General features: G+C 57.5%; 1 protein-coding gene across 2 annotated transcripts in view; it reads left to right on the plus strand.

Moving 5' to 3' along the window:
• The window catches only part of ABTB2 (ankyrin repeat and BTB domain containing 2), a 172,340-nt gene that overhangs the window by 150,580 nt on the left and 4,081 nt on the right, over nt 1-17,679 (plus strand). For both annotated transcript variants that reach the window (XM_090262785.1, XM_090262779.1), the window contains exons 4-14: nt 4,306-4,458; nt 6,045-6,210; nt 9,044-9,133; nt 9,634-9,735; nt 11,513-11,609; nt 11,846-11,981; nt 13,401-13,630; nt 14,964-15,142; nt 15,575-15,680; nt 15,901-16,003; nt 16,480-16,570. In XM_090262785.1, the coding sequence (XP_090118911.1) occupies nt 4,306-4,458; nt 6,045-6,210; nt 9,044-9,133; nt 9,634-9,735; nt 11,513-11,609; nt 11,846-11,981; nt 13,401-13,630; nt 14,964-15,142; nt 15,575-15,680; nt 15,901-16,003; nt 16,480-16,570 (1,453 nt within the window). The remainder of the gene's footprint in view (nt 1-4,305; nt 4,459-6,044; nt 6,211-9,043; nt 9,134-9,633; nt 9,736-11,512; nt 11,610-11,845; nt 11,982-13,400; nt 13,631-14,963; nt 15,143-15,574; nt 15,681-15,900; nt 16,004-16,479; nt 16,571-17,679) is intronic.

Genomic DNA, 17,679 nt, shown 5'->3' on the forward strand with positions numbered 1-17,679 from the left:
TGTGAGAGGACAAAGGAAATCCCGAGACCAAAGCTCTGAACAAACAGGCCCAGCAGAGGGGAAGCCTGGGGCCAGAGGGCAGAACAAAGGGGGCTCCTTCAGCCCTGCCCCGCTCTCCCTGCCCCGCTCTCTCTCTGCCCCGCTTTCCCTGCCCCGGTCTCTCTCCCTGCCCCGGTCTCTCTCTGCCCCGGTCTCTCTCCCTGCCCCGGTCTCTCTCCCTGCCCCGGTCTCTCTCCCTGCCCCGGTCTCTCTCCCTGCCCTGGTCTCTCTCTGCCCCAGTCTCTCTCCCTGCCCTGGTCTCTCTCCCTGCCCCGCTCTCCCTGCCTTGGTCTCTGCCCCACTCGCCCTCCCTGCCCCAGTCTCTCTCTCTGCCCCGTCTCTCTCTGCCCCGTCTCTCTCTGCCCCGTCTCTCCCTGCCCCGCTCTCCCTGCCCCGATCTCCCTGCCCCGCTCTCTCTCTGCCCCCCTCTCTCTCTGCCCCCCTCTCTCTCTGCCCCCCTCTCTCTCTGCCCCGCTCATCCTCCCTGCCCTGCTCTCACTGGCTCTTGCACTGCAGACCTGTGCACTCTGGCACTGAAAAGCTTTCGGCCAAGTGCATCATAGGGCAAAGGCAGGAGAGGGAAACAGCCTTTTTCTTTGGGGGGGGGGGGGCGGTTGGCAGACAAAGTAGAGAGACACTGGGGACAATGCAAATATCAGTCCTTCCCAGCTTGGCTCCTCTGGAGCCCTTTCACCCTGGAGTTAGGGCGCAGCTACAGCCCCGGGGATTTTTTATAGGGATTTTCCAGAATGTCCAGTAAAGCAAGTGAGCTCTTCTTGGCATGCCCAGTGGGCTAGATGAAATTACCAGAAAGGAAATAGTAACCAGGAACCCACGGGCCAAGGGTACTATGTCACTGAGAACGCCTGTGAATTGCCTGTCATTTTACCTTCCCATGGTCCACAGGCCTGGAGGTGGGTAGGCCGAAGAGCAAGGCCTGAAGAGGTGGGCTTGGGCGTGGGCAGGGTCTTATTTGTGGACAGGTGGACACCAGCCGCCACCCCAGAGGCAGAGGAACCATCTTGACCCTCGAGGATTTCTGTATGCTGGGAGTGTTCATCAGTGTCCAGTTCAAGAAATAGAAACCACCCTAGGTATTTGAAGCAGGAAGGGATTGCATGCAGGGAATTAGGTACCAATAGAATCATGGGAATGGCTCGAGGAGGAGGTCTGAGGCTGAGCCTTTAGGAGTGACTTCAAGGATAATACAGAACTTGTCTATGGGTAGGGGTGGGTACTGCTCCCTCTGAAACAGCTCCTTCAATTCAGGATTGAAGCTGAAATCAAGAAGTCTTTGCTATTGCTTTCAGTAGCCCCACCACTGCCTCTGAAGCACCCAGGAAGGTGGGAATGGCCACTGGGATGCTCTCTAGGAAAAAATAAAATAAAAGACCTCATGTTTCATGGCCTGGTGCAGCATAAATGGGCAAAGGGGGCCTGTCGATGGTCTCCGCCTCATATTTCTTTACCAGATCTCATGCAGCTACATCTTAATGGTGAAACCAGTTTTGCATCCAGAATCCTGGCTGCAAAGGAGTCTGGGAAGTGTAGTTTTCAGCTTTCCATGTCTCCAACAAAGATGGTGAAATTGAGGCCGAATGAGCCAATTCCCAGTATCTGCCCACTGGGGTTATCAATTCTGAATTTTTTTTCCATGTGCTGAGTTTTAAGGGACACAAAACAATGAATCATGACACCATCTGATTAGACTTCATGATTTCCCAAGTCTCCTCTTGAGTTTCCCCTAGTGCAGCTAAGAGGTGCCACCTCAAGCTTTAGTGGCTGCACTTGGAGCTTTGTCTTGGCTGTTGGCCACAGTGGGGAAGAATGGCTGGCAAATCCACAAACTATCTTTTTGTTTACACCTCATTCTCCAGGGCTGGTGGTTCAGATGAAACCATCCCCTTGGAGGAAAAGGACTGATTGATAGATAGAAAGATAGATAGATAGATAGATAGATAGATAGATATAGGTATAGATAGATAGATATAGATATTGATATGTGTGTGTGTGTGTGTGTGTGTGTGTATCTTTGAGCTTGCCTTGAAGCATTGTCATGTAAGAATTGTAAAATCCAGAAATATTTGGGGGTAATTCAGATGGGCACTTGTAATCAAGAAAGATCTTGCAAACGGGTAATTCACAAATGGATTGTTGGTCCTTTATAGAGTCTACAAGTTCCACCATGGATTCCTGGCTTCCCACTCTTGACGCGTGAACACTGCACCCTTGAAAATTACATGCCATTCTTTTCTGGGCAGGAACAGATAATATAGAACTTGGTCCAGAACTGAAGACTTGGACGCATTACACTAAGTTCCTGATGCTCAGTCATACTTTCAGTCATTCAGCAAACGTCTGTTGAGGCCCTGCTGTGTCTAGCCCATGCTGGGCACGTGTTGGGGAAGGCAGAGAAGACGAAGGCTTTTTCCCGGAGGCGGGATAGTCTAGTCAGGAAGAGACACGTTCATGACTAGAAGAGAGAGTTCTAAGGGATCTTGGAGCAGGAAGAGATTATTTTCTTTGGAGATAGGGGACCTGGGGAGGTTTCTGGAACTGAGCCTTGAAGGAGCAATGGTATCTGGACAGGCAGAGGTGAGAGCTGCTTCGTGCCCATGAGGGGTAGGAACGGTTAGGATGGGCTTGAGAACCCTGAGTACCCAGTGGTCTGGTGAAGAGTAAGAGCCGGGGCTGGAAAATAGGTTCTGGGCATTCCAGATGGCCAGGCCTGGCCAGGCCCTCCCGACCCACGGCCTCTTCCTCACCACACTGACCGGTACATTCAGTACACCAGTTAAGTGACTCAGACCCAGATATAGTTTCTCAAATGGCAGAATCAGAACATCAGAATAACTTCCAAATGAACTGCCTTCCAGATCCCAGAATCTGATTATTTTGTTTCAAAAAGACATAAGGAAAAGCAGCCTCTGCCCATACGGAAAGAAGCTTTTAAAACTTTGCAGTGACCTCAGCTTTTGGAGATCTGCGCTCTGCGATCTGAGGGTGCCTGGTGGTGCCCTGCAGCTGACTCACTCACTCGGCAGCTGGGGAGAGGAGGGCCTCTTCCTGGTCAGAGAGCCTCTGCGCATCTAGGGGACAGTGTTGGTGACAGTAGGGGCCCGGTGCTCGAGGAGCCAAGGACCAGAGCAAGCGGGGTGTGTAGGTCCCCCGGCTGCCAGCCCCTGGCCTAGTTTAAAAGGAAGGACACAGAGCAGGCATCAGGAGGGCGGGGAGGGCGGGGAGGGTAAGGCGTACACGAGGAGCAGAGCCAGCTCTTGGGCTGTCATTGTAGAGAACGGCCCCAACGGGCAGGGTTCCGGGGTCACCTTGACCTGTGGAAGGTGAGAGGAAACCTCTCCTCAGTAGTGGGCGGCCCCACCTCTCCTGGTGGAACAAAGATCAAGTGGTGTGGGGGCGGAAGGGTCTGGGGAAGGGAGAGGGCGGGGGCCCTGAGTGGCAGGGCCAATGTGTGGCTCAAGCCCAGGGGGCACTGATCGCATGGCCTGTGTATGGTGCCCCCTGGTGACACAATAGAATACCCTGTGAATGGTGCCTCTCCGAGGAGGCCTGTCTAGTGCCCCACGCTGGGGCCGCAGGGTCTTAGTGCTACACAGGTCACCTCGACCGCTCCTCTCGTAGGTCAGGCACCAAGCTGGGCAGCGCGGGCCTGCCACCGAAGTGACGGCAGGCCCACCTCCGCCCAGGTGCGGGCTGAGGAAGGAATGACTGTCAGCGATGCCATGTAGTAGGATGTGCGTCGTCTCATTTAGCCTCGTGACAACCCCCAGAAGTAGGTATTAACCTGCCTCACAGGCCAAGGAAACAGGCTCGGGGCATCTGTGGTGAGGAAGGAGCGCAGCTGCTAACGGCAAAGCTGGGCTCGCAACCTGGGTCTGTCGGTTGCTCCTCTGCCCCGTGCTACGCAGGAGGCAGTCTCTCCCCTCTGCAGAGAGGCAGGCCTGTCTGAGTTCTTTGGAGGGGCAGGAGTCTCCCGCAACCCCTTCTTTCACGGGCCGCCCTCTCAGCCTCTGCTCCTGGCCCATGGTAGGAATTCCTTCTGACTCACAACACAGCTTCTATGGAATGGGACACCCTGGAGTGGCTGGAGGAGAAGGGCCAGGTCCCTGCCACGCCTCACAGCTTGGGGGTTACAGGGTGCCCGGCCTCTGTGGCCGTTCTCTGAGAGCACCTGCTGCAGGGGTCCCCTCTGCGCTCTGAGAGCACCCCACCGCCTGGGCCTGACCCTCTCCCGCTGCTGCCCCGCAGGCCCTTCATGCTGCTGCCCCCATTGATGGAATGGATGCGCGTGGCCATCACCTACGCAGAGCACCGCCGCAGCCTCACCGTGGACAGCGGCGACATCCGGCAGGCGGCCCGGCTGCTGCTGCCCGGCCTGGACTGCGAGCCCCGGCAGCTCAAGTGAGAAACTGGGGGCAGTGAGGCGGGAGGGCGCCTGGCTTCCATGCCAACCCCTGGCTGTGGCTCTGTCCCTCCCTCTGCTGGGGGTGGGGAGAAGGCAGTGAGCAGGGACCGAAGCATGTCCAAGCCGCTCTCAGGGTGTCCTGTGTGCCTGCCAAGCCAGGTAGAACCGCCACTCTGGACCTTGGCTGCTTTCGGGGTGCGTCTTCTGCAGCTGCCGGGCTGGTGCACAGCAGACACACATTTGGGCGTGGGCAGAGGGTCTCTCAGTCTGACTGTCTGGGACATTGCGGGTGGGGGGCAGCAGCAGCAGGCCCTCTCCTCTCTTTCTAGTGCAGGCGCTGCGCCCTTCCTTTTCATGGGCAGCGTCTTGGTCCTTGTGACAGCTTTAGAGAAAGAAAGGGCTAGAACGCTCATACTGTATGACAGATAGAGAAACAGGGTCAGGGAGGAACAATGATTTGCCCCCGGATAAGCAGGTAGCAACGTGGCCGTGCCCCAGTTTGGACCCAGGTCCCTCTGGCCCCGAACCTGGACTCTTCATTTCCTTCCCAATGTTTCTCAGTGAGATTGGTCTCCTCAAGGAGGTCCAGAGAAGGCTCCTTCTGGTCGTCCTTGGCCTATGAGAGCCTTGTTTCTTTTTGGTTTTGGTTTTTGGCCTACCCAAACCCCAGTCCTGACCTCCTCTGTTTCCATGGCAAATGACTGAATCTCAGTCTGGAACATGAACTTTCAACACTTTGGCTTAATCAAGGCTCCAGGCTGAAGCTGCCTATTGGAAGCCTGTGGTACTCTCTGTAGATGCCGGGGGGTGGGGGGGGGGGTTTCCTGTGCATTTTCTTGGTAGGATGGCTTGATGGCAATGGGATTCTGGACTCTTCTTCATCATTTCTTCAGTACACCAGGGCCTCACTAAGAAGCCTTGAAGGAAGAGAATGTACAGCTAAGAACTGGAATGTGACCACAGCCACCATTCTATAAGCTGACTGTGACATTCTCTGTGCCAAAAGTATTCAACCAGCCCTGACCAATGTGGCTCAGTTGGTTGGGGTCATCCTGCAAAGCGAAAGGTCACTCATTTGATTCCAGGTTGGGGCACATTACTAGGTTGTGAGTTTGGTCCCGGCACCTACAAGAGACAACCGATTGATGCTTCTCTCACATCAATGTTTCTCTTCCTCTCTTTCTCCCTCCCTTCCCCTCTCATTAAAAACAAATGATTTTTTTTTTTTTTAAGTATTCAATGATGTTCTGTGGACCAAGCCCAGGCCAGGGCTTCCTCCTTGAGCAGTCCCCGGTCGATCATTTTAGAGGGTACTTTGTTTCCTAGCAATTGACAGTTACCAAGAGTTCAGAGGACTTTTTAACATGTTTATAGAACAACAGAAGTGTGTTCTTCAGGTCACTGAGCATGACAAGGCCAGTCGCTGCTGATCGGATAGTAATGCCCAGTCCTTCCCACCTGCCCTGTCTGCATGCCACACATCACCTGGCACACCATGTCACATCTCATGGAGCCGCGATGTCCTGGCAGAAAGAGTCCGCACACAGTCACGCTCATTCACACTTGAGTCTTTTCTGCACAGACCTGAATGCTGTTTCAGTTCCTTCCGGAGGCTAGACGCCCGAGCAGCTACTGAAAAGTTCAACCAGGACCTGGGTTTCCGCATGCTCAACTGCGGCAGGACGGACCTCATCAACCAGGCGATCGAGGCCCTGGGCCCGGACGGGGTGAACACCATGGACGACCAGGTGTGTTCTGAAGGTTCTGCTAGCCAGATGTAGGAGTCCGTGGGGACTCATGTTTGCCAGAGTGGGTGGCCCAGTCCTTTCTGTCCCACACCTTCAAGCAGTTCAGCCCTGTGCTCTCAGAAGAGGCGGGCTGCCCCTGGAGTCGTACCTGGCCTGTTTTAGGTGGGACATCAGCTTGGAGACCTCCCTAGGGCCCTTTGGGAGAACTTTGCAATGGGGACTCTGCCTCCTCTCCCTGGAGGCTGGAGGCTATCGCAGGTGGAGCAGGGCTGGGAAATGTCAAGAGGAGTCCACTTGACAGCGAGCTACGGACAATAATCGCCAAAACTGGCATTGGAGCGTCTTGTACCGCCTACTGCGTGCCAGGCCCACAGGAATCCTTGCCTTCACGGAGTTAACATTCTCGCACAGGAAACCTAGAAGTATAAACATATAAAATACAGTGTAGTAGGAAGTGCAAAGAGGTGAGGCGAAGCCAGAAAAGAGAGTATAGGCAGTGTTTACAATGTTGGATAGAACTTAACTTGAGTTTTTGGTTTGCTTTGTTTTGTTGCCTTGAATAACATTTATATTGCTCTTGGTACGTTCCAGGCATTGTTCTAAGCGCTTCACACAGATTAATTCATTTAACCTCAATAACAGCCCCACGATGTGGGCACTGTTATTATCCTCATTTTATTGATGAGGGGACTGAGAAGCTGCTTTACCTAAGGTCACACAGCTAGTAAGGAGCAGAGCTGAGGTTAGAGGAACCCATGCGATTGGACTCCCCTCCCATAAGCACTGCGGACTGTCCACTCCCTTAACCACTGGGGAACGTCCAGCGTGTTTATTTGACACTGTTGTGTGAGCACCTGCAGTGTGGACCAGAGCCCTGGGGTTGGGAAGACCGCCCGGGAGCATGGGGAAGGTTAAGTGGCAGCTAGGGTTTAAGTAATGCTCTCAGGGGAGGTGACACATGGTACAGGGTGTGACGAGGCACCAGGTGGACTTCAACAGGTGGGACAGGCGTAGCCAGGGAAGCCTTCCTCCTGGGGGGTCTGAGCCAGGCCCAAAGGAGGCAGGAGTGGGGTGAAGCAGAGAGGAGGGGGACAGCACCCAGGGAGGGGAGGTGATGGGACCCAGACCGTGCCGCGGGGACTGTTGGAGCGCGTGCTGGGCCAGAGAGACCGTGGGGCTGCGGCCTGGGGGCTGCGGTGGGCAGGTGGCAGGCTGGGTCAGATCTCCCAGAGGCGCCAGGTTCCCAGGCTCCGTAGGCACTCTCACCCTGGGAGGCGGGGGGTCTTCCTCCTGAGGCCCACGGCCTGTGGCTTCAGACACATCTGGGTTTTAGCTGCTAGGTCATAACCGTGGCATCTTGAACTCCACCTCTCTGAGCCTCAGTTTCCTCACCTCCAACATGGGGACAGTAGTATCTGCCTCATCGGGTTACTATGAGACTTTGCCTCTGGCTCACGGTAAATGCTCAATAAATGTTCATCCTGGTTTTTGTGGTCCATATGATAGTTTTCCCTGAAATCTACTCATCAGCCTCTTTCAAGTGAGCCTCTTTATGCTCCTGAAGTAGGGATGAGCCCAACACACAAAAAAGTAGTTTCTCCTCGCAAGGCTCCTAGCCTGCCTTAAGCTCCAAATCGTGTACAGATGTGTGGAGGGAAAGGCCAGGCATGTGCAGGGCGGGCAGAAAACAAAGCCAAATTTTCGCTCCGTGGCAGTTGGCTCTTGTCTAAACGCTCAGTCCTGTTCGTTCGCACAGCCTTGGTATTTATACAGTGATCTGTGGGTAAGCCGTCCTCGCGCGCATGATTAATCTCAGGCCCTTTCTTTATCTCTGGGCATGAGGCAAGGATTTATGAGGTAAGGAGATCTTGTCTACACACAAATAACCTAATAAATAACAGCATGGGGCTCCGGCAAGCGCTTGCCAGGATCCCGCTGTGGAATAACACTTTCCACCGCTGCCTTTGCTGTTACCGGCCCCAGAGAAAGCTTCCCGACCAGGAGGCGGCCCGGTTAACGACCCACCTAAACTCGCAGGGGCTGGGCCTCAGCTTTTGGAAGCGCCCTGAACCTGTCAAGAGCATGAGATGCGACAGTAAGACAGTGCTCCGTCTTCCATGAGACGCTTCAAAGGGTGAACCTGGGTTTGGGGTCTGAGTCCTTCTTCGCTCGTGAGGCTGTGGACAAGGGAATCACCCTCTCTGCTCCTCATCTGTAAAATGGGGACAATGACAGAGCCTCCCTCGTAGGGGTGTCATGGTGATGAAATGAGATAATGCATGTAATCACCTTCACACAGTGAGTTACACGCAGGGCCCAGGGTGGGTCAGCAGATGGCAGTTGAATATAGTAGCAGTGATAGTGTTATTTTAGTTACTTAGCGTGGTCGAGGGAAGCTTACTCTGTACTGAGCACTTGATACATGGTGACTCATCCTCTGTACAACACCCCTGTGAGGTGGATCCTGTTGTTATTCCCATTCCCATGATGAAGAAACTGAGGCGCAGAGAGGTACCAGTAACTTGAATACCAAGTTTACAGCTCCCCATGGCAGAGGTGGCCTCGCCCCTAAGTCTGGCTACACGGCTCGTGCTCCTCACCTGTCCGGTGTCCTGCAGCACTCACGGAAATGCCCCCTACTCACCCTTCAGGCGTCACCTGTGCAGTGGGCCCAGGGGAGGCAGGCTTTTCCAGCACGCGGCACAGGACTGCTCCGGATGAGCAGCGGGCAAGCAGACACCCGCACCTGTGGTTTCTGGGGTGGAGACCTGTGGAAGAGGTGCCATCGTGTTCTGTTTCCAGATCGGTTAGCATCTGCCTTTGGTCCACACAGGGTATGACGCCACTGATGTACGCCTGTGCTGCCGGGGACGAAGCAATGGTCCAGATGCTGATTGATGCTGGAGCGAACTTGGACCTCCAGGTGCGTGAGCTCCAGAGAGCAGCCCCCAGGCCCATAACCCAGCAAGAGAACACCCCAAGGTCTCCACCAGCCGTGCTGCGTGCTAGGTGCAGTTTTGAACAACTGGGTAGAGGTCTCAGAGGACTGGAAATACAAGATGCACAGAGATCACAGTGAGCAGGGACCTGGGCTTTCTGGGAGGGGGTGCGCTGGGGCAGGAGTTGAGCAGAGAGAATGGCTGTGATTCTGTCACTGTAGCGCCTTCTACCTTTACCAGCTGAATCCCCAGCCATCCTTACCACCCTCTGAGGCATTAAGTGCTCCCTCTCTGCCCAAGGCAGGCATAACTAATTGAACGTCCTTTTGAGCCAGGCAGACATTACCAACTGCATGTGGAAAGCACCTGAGTTGAGTCCTAGTCACCATCCCTGCAGAGTACCCACTTAGCTCACCCAGGTGCCTGTGTGCCCTGCCCGGGAATGTCACCCACGAGACACTGACCATCTGTGGCGTTTTCCCAGGTTCCAAGCAACTCCCCCCGGCACCCCTCCGTTCACCCCGACAGCCGGCACTGGACCTCGCTGACCTTTGCTGTGCTGCATGGACACATCTCTGTGGTTCAGGTGAGCTCCTGCCAGGTGTGCAGAGGTCCCTCAGCTTGTGGGGTGGGCTGGGCCCCAAGCATAGCCCCAGCCTCAACTGACTGAACCATTGCCTCAAACCCGAGATACCAGAAGCGCTGCTTAAGCACCTGGCCAGCAAGGCAGAGACCCACCTGGCTCAGTTTTCTCTCCGCCAACCATCTCTCCGACCCTTCGCTGTTTCTGCTCCCTCGTGAGCTCCCACAGAGCTGCCTCTATGTCCTGGTGACCTTCCAGTCCTGCCTCTTTCCACTAACGGGCTCAGTGCGCCACCTTCCCAGTTCCTGAGGGAAGACACAGGTTGGCATGACTCACCTGAGCCAAGCCACGCTGTTGGCCACCTTGGCCGAGGTAGCTGTGACTGGTGTGGGTTCAGGCCTAGAAGTGGAAGCTGCAGGCAGAGGAGCTTCCAACCCCAGTCAGGCACCAGCCACATTGTCACTTGGCTCCCAGATGCCTTTGCTGCTCAGGCCACCAGGGCCTACAGACCTGACACTTCTTCCTGGGAGTTCACGTAACGCCCTCGCTGCCCACTAGCCTGAGAGTCCTGTCTGGCTTATGCATCGCTGTCATCCCAGCCCTGGCCTGCTGCAGGGACTCAGTAAGGGGCGGTTCCAGGCTGGTGCACATCCCGCCTGCTTTGTGGTTACTGCCCTCCTAAGGCCTGAGTGAAGTTCCAGCCTAGCCCAGACTGGCCTGCAGGGATATGCCCCAGACTTGCCTGGTCTGGTGCCCAGTTTCGTCTCGGCGGACAGTTCTATGCCGCCTTGGTGTGCTGGCTCGGGCGGTAGCGCTGTGACTGGTTTCTGACTGACAACAGTCTCCAGCTGACGGCATGCCCTGCTCCCCACACACTGGAGTGGAGGCTCACAGGTCAGCCAGCCCCCCCACCCCACCCCCCACCGCCCCCACAGACCCAGTCTCCAAGTGAGAGGCAGGCTTGGGTTCCCGGAGACTGCCCAGCACAGGCTCTGAGGAGGGCTTGGTCTCCAGAAACCTGGGAAGGATGGCAGGTGCCTCTCTCCAGAGAAGCTGGTCAGGAAAAGTGAGACAACTGAAAGTCACCTGGTGGAGCAGTGCAGATGCCACCCCTGCCCCAAGGCACGCGGGCCCAGCCCATCTGGGACTGCCTGGTATCTGTTAACCCTGCCCCATGTGTCCCCAGCCCTTGCCAGGCTGGGGAGAGGCCAGCTGGTGTCCTAGACAGCAAGGCTGTGCTGCAGTCTTGGTAGCCCCTGAACCCTGATGGGAACTAAGAGCCACTGGTTTTGAGCCCCTGTGGAGAGGAGAGCACCATTGCACTGGATCCCCAACAATGCTGCAAGGCAGGCCTCTCCCCATGTTCCAGATGAGGGAGACTGAGGCTGGGGGAGCTGGGGTGACTCACTGGCCGGGAGGCCTGCATCAGCACTCGGCTCTTCCTGGCTCCAACGCCTGCGCCTGCCCCACCACCTCGCTGCCTCCCAGGGCCTCGGTTCCCCCAGTAGGTTGGGGAGAGGAGGCAGCGCTTTCTGTTCTGCTCATCTGTGTGAGTTCTTAGAAAGGTCATTGCAGAAATAGCTCAGAGGTCCCCACAGCTTAGGGGCCTGGCCCAAGGCCACAGAAGTGGAGGGGAAGATTCTAGAAATGGAGAGCCCCAAGGGCCACCTGGAGTTCTGAAGTCCTGGTTCCTCGGCTGCCTGGGTGAGCCGGGTCGAGCCTGGCGCACATGCCCCCCCGCTCAGCACCACACCCACGCGGCCTCCCTGTGCCCCCACAGCTGCTGCTGGACGCTGGTGCCCACGTGGAGGGCTCGGCCGCGAACAGCGGCGAGGACAGCTACGCGGAGACTCCTCTGCAGCTCGCCTCTGCGGCCGGTAGGTGCAGTGCTGCCTGCCCCCCTCCTGTGTCACCTACCCAGACTGTGCCTAGAGCTAGACATCTCGCCTCACACGTGGACCCCTGTGGCGAGCTTTGAAAGCCCCTCTGGGCCCCTTGGGGACCCCTGGTCCCACCTCTGCAGTGTTTCCGCCAAGCCTGGTGCCCAGGCAGCCCCAGCAGAGGGGCACAAAAGTGGGCAGTGGCAGCATCCTCAGTCCACCCTGTCTTTCAGGGAACTACGAGCTGGTCAGCCTGCTGCTGAGCCGAGGCGCCGACCCCCTCCTCAGCATGCTGGAGGCCACCGGCATGGCCTCCTCCCTCCACGAGGATATGAACTGCTTCAGCCACTCGGCCGCCCACGGCCACAGGTACCCGCCCCCTGTGGTGTGGGGGCAGGAAACGGGGGCAGAGAACTTGGCCTGGAGATCGTTCCAGACACGGGGTAAAGGGGCTGCGTGTGAGCCAGCCAGAAAGGAGACCCAGGCCCTCCACTCGCACAGGGCCCCGAAGCTGTAGGGCCTGGAGACTCTGGGTGGCGGGTCGCCTAGACAGGTCCACAGCCCGTCGCCGGCACACCTGGGACTGGAGCCTGGGGCCCCTGATGCCCAGGGCAGGGCCTCTGTTTTCCCTCCCGTGCTTGGTGGTGGTTCTCCGGAGCCACAGCGGCTCCAGACGCTTCCACACAGCATATGGCTCGGCCACGAAGAGGGTCCCGGCAGCTCCGTGGGAAATCACATCCTGCTCTGGGAGCAGATGGTGGGCCTCACTGTGGCGGCCAAGCCTGCCCAGGGGTGTGACAGGGCCGCAGCAGGCTGAGACTGGAGCCATTAGGCAGCTCTGGGGGAGCAGAGGGAGACAGAAAGGAGGTTATTAGAAGGCAGAGAAGAAGGGCAGGTGGACACGTACTTCCCGTTCCAAACCCTTGCCCTGGTCCCCACCCCAGAATGCTTGGAGGTCTCTGGGCCATGAGCTTGGCTGCCTGGCACATCCTGGCCTCCATCACAGAATGGGGAGGGGTGCAAGGAGGGGGCTGGGCAGGGCCACTGGGCAGGTGACCTTTGGGCCTGCCCATGCTGCAACCACCCCAGAGTCCCAAGCCACAAGGTGTGACAGAACGAGCCTAGGGCTTGGAACCAGAAGTCCTGGGCCTGCACCCCTGCCCGGTGTGACCTTAAGTTGTATTCATCACCCGTAGATGGCCATGTTCATAGGGTTTCAGAACAGTAAGTGCAGCAGTGCATGGAAACACTGCTCTGTCAGGTCTAACATTCTACATGTTATGTATGAACAAGTTGTATATAAAACACTAGTCTTCATGTTCTTATTAGTGGAAGGAAGTCAGTAGAAGCACGTGCTGTGTGAAGCTGGATGCCAAGTCAGAGGACTGCTGTGTGTCAGGCTCTGCATTCAATGCCGGCACTTTGGCCCCACGTTAAGTCCTAGAGAGGGCAATCCGACACCTTGTCCTACAGATGACAAGCAGTCAGGGCTCAGAGGGGCAGAACATCTGGTCATACAGTCAGGATAGCAGAGCCTGCCTGGCCCCAGAGCCCGTGACTTCTCGGCAGTACCAGGATGGCAGGAGAGAGGGGTCTCCAGCCCCCTCCCCCACCCCGCTCAGGTGTCTGGGGGCCGGAGGTGCTGGGACCCCTGGCCCAGCCTGCCTGGCTGGGTAAGATCATGAGCACTTTGTGTCCGCAGATGTCCCAGGGCAGGCCGTCCGGGCCACGGACACCATCCGTGGTTGGGACCTCAGGCATCACCCTCCTTTGTCCCTTGGCCCATAGGAACGTCCTGAGGAAGCTCCTGACGCAGCCACAGCAGGCCAAAGCAGACGTGCTGTCCCTGGAAGAGATCCTGGCCGAGGGCGTGGAGGAAAGCGATGCCTCCAGCCAGGGCAGCGGCAGCGAGGGGCCTGTGCGGCTGAGCCGGACCCGCACGAAGGCTCTGCAGGAGGCCATGTACTACAGCGCGGAACATGGCTACGTGGACATCACCATGGAGCTGAGGGCACTGGGTGAGACACAGGGCATGCATGCACATGCACACATCCATGTATCTGCTGCACTTCAGCAGGCCAGCGAGGGCCAGGGCCCACAAGGGCAGACAGGCCACAGGCAGCAGAGCACAGGGCAGGGCTCAGTCTCCCCAGGCCTGGTGGCGGGTGGCCAGGACAGGACATGCCCTGAGCCCCCGGCCCTGCCTCAGCAGAGATTCATCTTGAGCATTCACCTAAGTCCTCGGCCCTCCGACCCCCCTCTCCTGCCCACTGTGGTCGTGGCCCTGCGGTGTGTAGCCCTCTGAGCACCTGTAGTACTAGGACTCAACCTTTCTGGTTACCCAGATGCTCTCCTGTCCCTCAGCCAACCTCTCATTCCTTGGGTTTGCAAGTCTATGGCGTCCCATCCTCCAGGGAGGCTGGCTACACAGAGAGCTGGGTGAGACCCCGCCGTGCCACGTTAGCCAGCACTGATGAGCCTCAGCTACAGACGTGACGTCAGCCTGGGAGGCACAGGGCCTGGTGCTGGCTCACTGCGGGCGCTCAGGGCAAAAAGGCAGTGCCGTCACTGTCATCGGGGCCACAGCACACAAACACCCCGCACTGGGTCAGGGCAGCAGGCCACACGGCCCCCGCGCAGCGGCTCAGCCTCAGTGTTTGTCGCTGTAAAATGGGGGTCACTCCCGCCTCCAGTCAGCGAGTCGAGGATGCTCTGGCCCCTTGCAGTGGGTCCCCGGGAGAGGACCATCTGTCCTTGTTTTAACCCACAGCTGAGGGGGAAGACTGCTCTCTCGCTGATTACCAGGAACAGTACTGGGTTTTGTCATGGCCTCCACAGGTAGTTTTAAATTGCTGTGGCCCCACAGACACACTCCAGGGAGCTGCTAAACGGCAGTTGCAGGCCCTGGGCGCTGGTAAAAGCCCTATGACAGGACAGGGTTCACCTCAGGCCTCTAGACAGGCGAGGGGCCGGCATGTCCTGCTTATAATTCACGGGTCCTCCCCAGTAAGTGACCCCAGGGCCAAGCGAGCAGTGAGGCCAGCATGGCCCCAGGACTCCCCGCATTTGTGTTGGAGCGGTTCCTCCACCTCACCGGATGAGGACCTGGAGTCCCGTCTGACCTCTCCGGGAGGCCTGTCGGGGAGAATGGGCGCTTTCCTTCCAGGGCTACTCTGAGAGCGTATGCAGCATGCAGGAATGGGGCACAGGCTTGGGTGGGGGAGGGAGGGGCGCTCTGGCTCATCCCCGAGAGCCCACCAGGGAAGAAGGTCTGTGTGGGATGGGCTCAGGGCCCAATGTGGGGTTGCTTTGCTGAATGACTGCATGCCCTTCTTCCGCTGCCTGGCCCAGGGGTCCCCTGGAAGCTGCACGTCTGGATCGAGTCCCTGAGGACCTCCTTCTCCCAGTCGCGGTACTCAGTGGTGCAGAGCCTCCTGCGGGACTTTGGCTCCATCAAGGAGGAGGAGTACAACGAGGAGCTGGTGACCGAGGGCTTGCAGCTCATGTTCAGCATCCTCAAGACCAGCAAGGTGAATATCACTGGGCAGGTCAAGACCGCTGCGTTCCAGAGCCCACAACCCTGACTCAGACCACAGGATAGACACATGGACTGAGACAGGCAGGCAGACACAGGGACACCCCTCCCCACCCCACACACAGACGTATGACACGGCACCCTCCCACACACCGGGGGACACCTTCCCCACGCCCAGACTTGCGCTGCCTGGCTGCAGAAGGCAGAGGCCATGGATTTGTCTGGGCTGGAGCCTGGCCCAAAAAGCAATTTGGGACATCAGTGGTGACGGGACAGGCATCTCTTGCCAAAGCAGATCCAGGAGAAGCAAGACACAGCGGCTGCTCTAATCCTGGCCTAGACTTTTGAAATCAGCCTGATGTAGCTTCAGTGGGCGGGCGGGTGGGCAGTGGGGCTCACGGGCCCTCTCTCTGCCTCTCCCCCACAGAACGACTCCGTCATCCAGCAGCTGGCGACCATCTTCACACACTGCTATGGCAGCAGCCCCATCCCCAGCATCCCCGAGATCCGGAAGACCCTGCCGGCCAGGCTAGGTGAAGGCCTGTCCCCCTACCAGCCACCTGCCTCATGGGCTGGCCACATCCCCCCCTCTTCTTCCTTCCCTTGCTCTCCCTCTTGTCCTTATTCTCTGTGTCCACTCCCAAGGCCCTGGCCCCCGTTCCTCCATTCTTCACCTTCTGTCCCACCCCTACGCCCTCACACCCCGGAGGCAGCTCCTCAGTCATTTCCCTTCTTTCTTCCCTCTTGGTACAGATCCTCACTTTTTGAACAACAAGGAGATGTCAGATGTAACCTTCCTCGTGGAAGGAAAGCTGTTTTATGCACATAAAGTCCTGCTGGTGACCGCTTCTAACAGGTGCGTGCCAGCTTCCAGGTGACAGATGTGCTGGAAGAGAGGCTGGGGCTACACCTGCAGCCTCTGCCCCTCGGAGTGCATCACGCGGCAATGCAGCCCTGCCCCACACCCCACACACCCCACAGGGGGCATGAGGCAGAGGGACTGAGGGAGCAGAAGGGACGGGACCCAGAGTTCTCCAGGAGCACTAAGGTTATAGTCTTTCTGGTCAAATCATTGCTTTTTTATTTCTAGAAAACAAATATTCTGGAAGGAAGAGTCAGTTTCCCGGCCCTTGGTCTCATGGTCATTCATAAGGGGGGGCAGAGGGGACAGAATCGGGCTCAGCCCGGCTGTCAGCTAAAGGTGAGGTAAACCGTCACTCACTATTACTTTGGGAGCACGGCCAGTGACAGCAGGTGGTAGACAGTGCTGTCCCACACAGTGATGAACTAGGTCACGGTCAAGCCTTGCCTGGTTTCATCTCCTTGCTGCAGGTTCAAGACGCTGATGACCAATAAATCAGAACAGGATGGTGACAGCAGCAAAACCATTGAGATCGGCGACATGAAGTACCACATTTTTCAGGTGGGTGGGTCTCAGGGCTGCACGCTCTGGTGAGATGCCTGCTCCCCCAGGAGCCCCACCCTGGGTTGGGGGGCAGCTGTGAGTCTGTCATAATCTTCCCTACAGTCCCCAGTGCCACCCCAGCTGTGCTGAGTCAGCAGTCAGGTTGGAGCGTCAGGTTTTCCCAGGCAGAGGCAGCCATTCCACTGCGGGGTTGTAGCTTCAGAGCCAGTCTCACTTCCTGAGTGTGAACCTCTGGACGAAGGGTCTGGGCAAACCAACAGATGGGCACAGACAGGCACACGCCACCCGCATGGGTGGGCCCTCGATCTCCAGGGAGCTCCCGCAGCGCGTGGCCCACGGGCCGGCTGGAAGTGCAGAACCTCAGGCCCTACCCAGACCTCCCAGGCGGGCGGCGTGCACACGGGCTGAGCAGCACTGGGGTGGCTGCCTCTGTCCTCCCAAGTATGAGACCCCAGCCCTGCCGGCCAGGCAGAGGAAGTCATGACACTCCCATCCTGGTTGTGGAAGATCAAGGTCAGGGCTTTTGATCTCTGAGCTTGGGAGAACATCAGAGGTTGCATAATGGAAACTCCACAGGCCAGCTGCCAGTTGCGGCAGATGAGGCCTGGAGGAGGAGACGGCTGGGACCTCTGCTGAACCCCAGCTGAAAGCTCCTTTCTGCAAAGTGGCAACTAAAGGCTCTAGGCTATGTGGGGGACTATGGGCTGCAGGGGTGACCATTAGGGGCTGAGGTCAAGAAGCAACTGGTGTCGGGGTCCTGGCCTTGCACAGGACAGGCTGGCGACCTAATGGGAGAGATCAGTCTCCCAGAAGCCCAAGGAACCACCGTCTAAAATGGCTCAGTCCATCTCCCATGCTCCCTTTAGTCATTTATGGGTGCTGGGGGAGGACCCCTGCACTCCAGGAGGCAGGGATGTGAGACAGCAGGATAGGTGGGGCACGCATAGCAGCGGCTCTTGCCCGGGGCCTTTCTGAGAGCAGCTCCCTGGCCCGGAAGGCTGCCTGCCTTGGGAGGCAGGTGACCCATGTCCTCCCTGGGGAGTGCCAGGTTGTGCAACGCTAATCCACCTCTGCCTGCCGGCCACCCCACTCTCTCAGGAGGCTCC

This window comes from Furipterus horrens, unplaced genomic scaffold (assembly GCF_987537825.1).
Source record: "Furipterus horrens unplaced genomic scaffold, mFurHor1.1.pri manual_scaffold_2, whole genome shotgun sequence".
Taxonomy (NCBI): Eukaryota; Metazoa; Chordata; class Mammalia; order Chiroptera; family Furipteridae; genus Furipterus; species Furipterus horrens.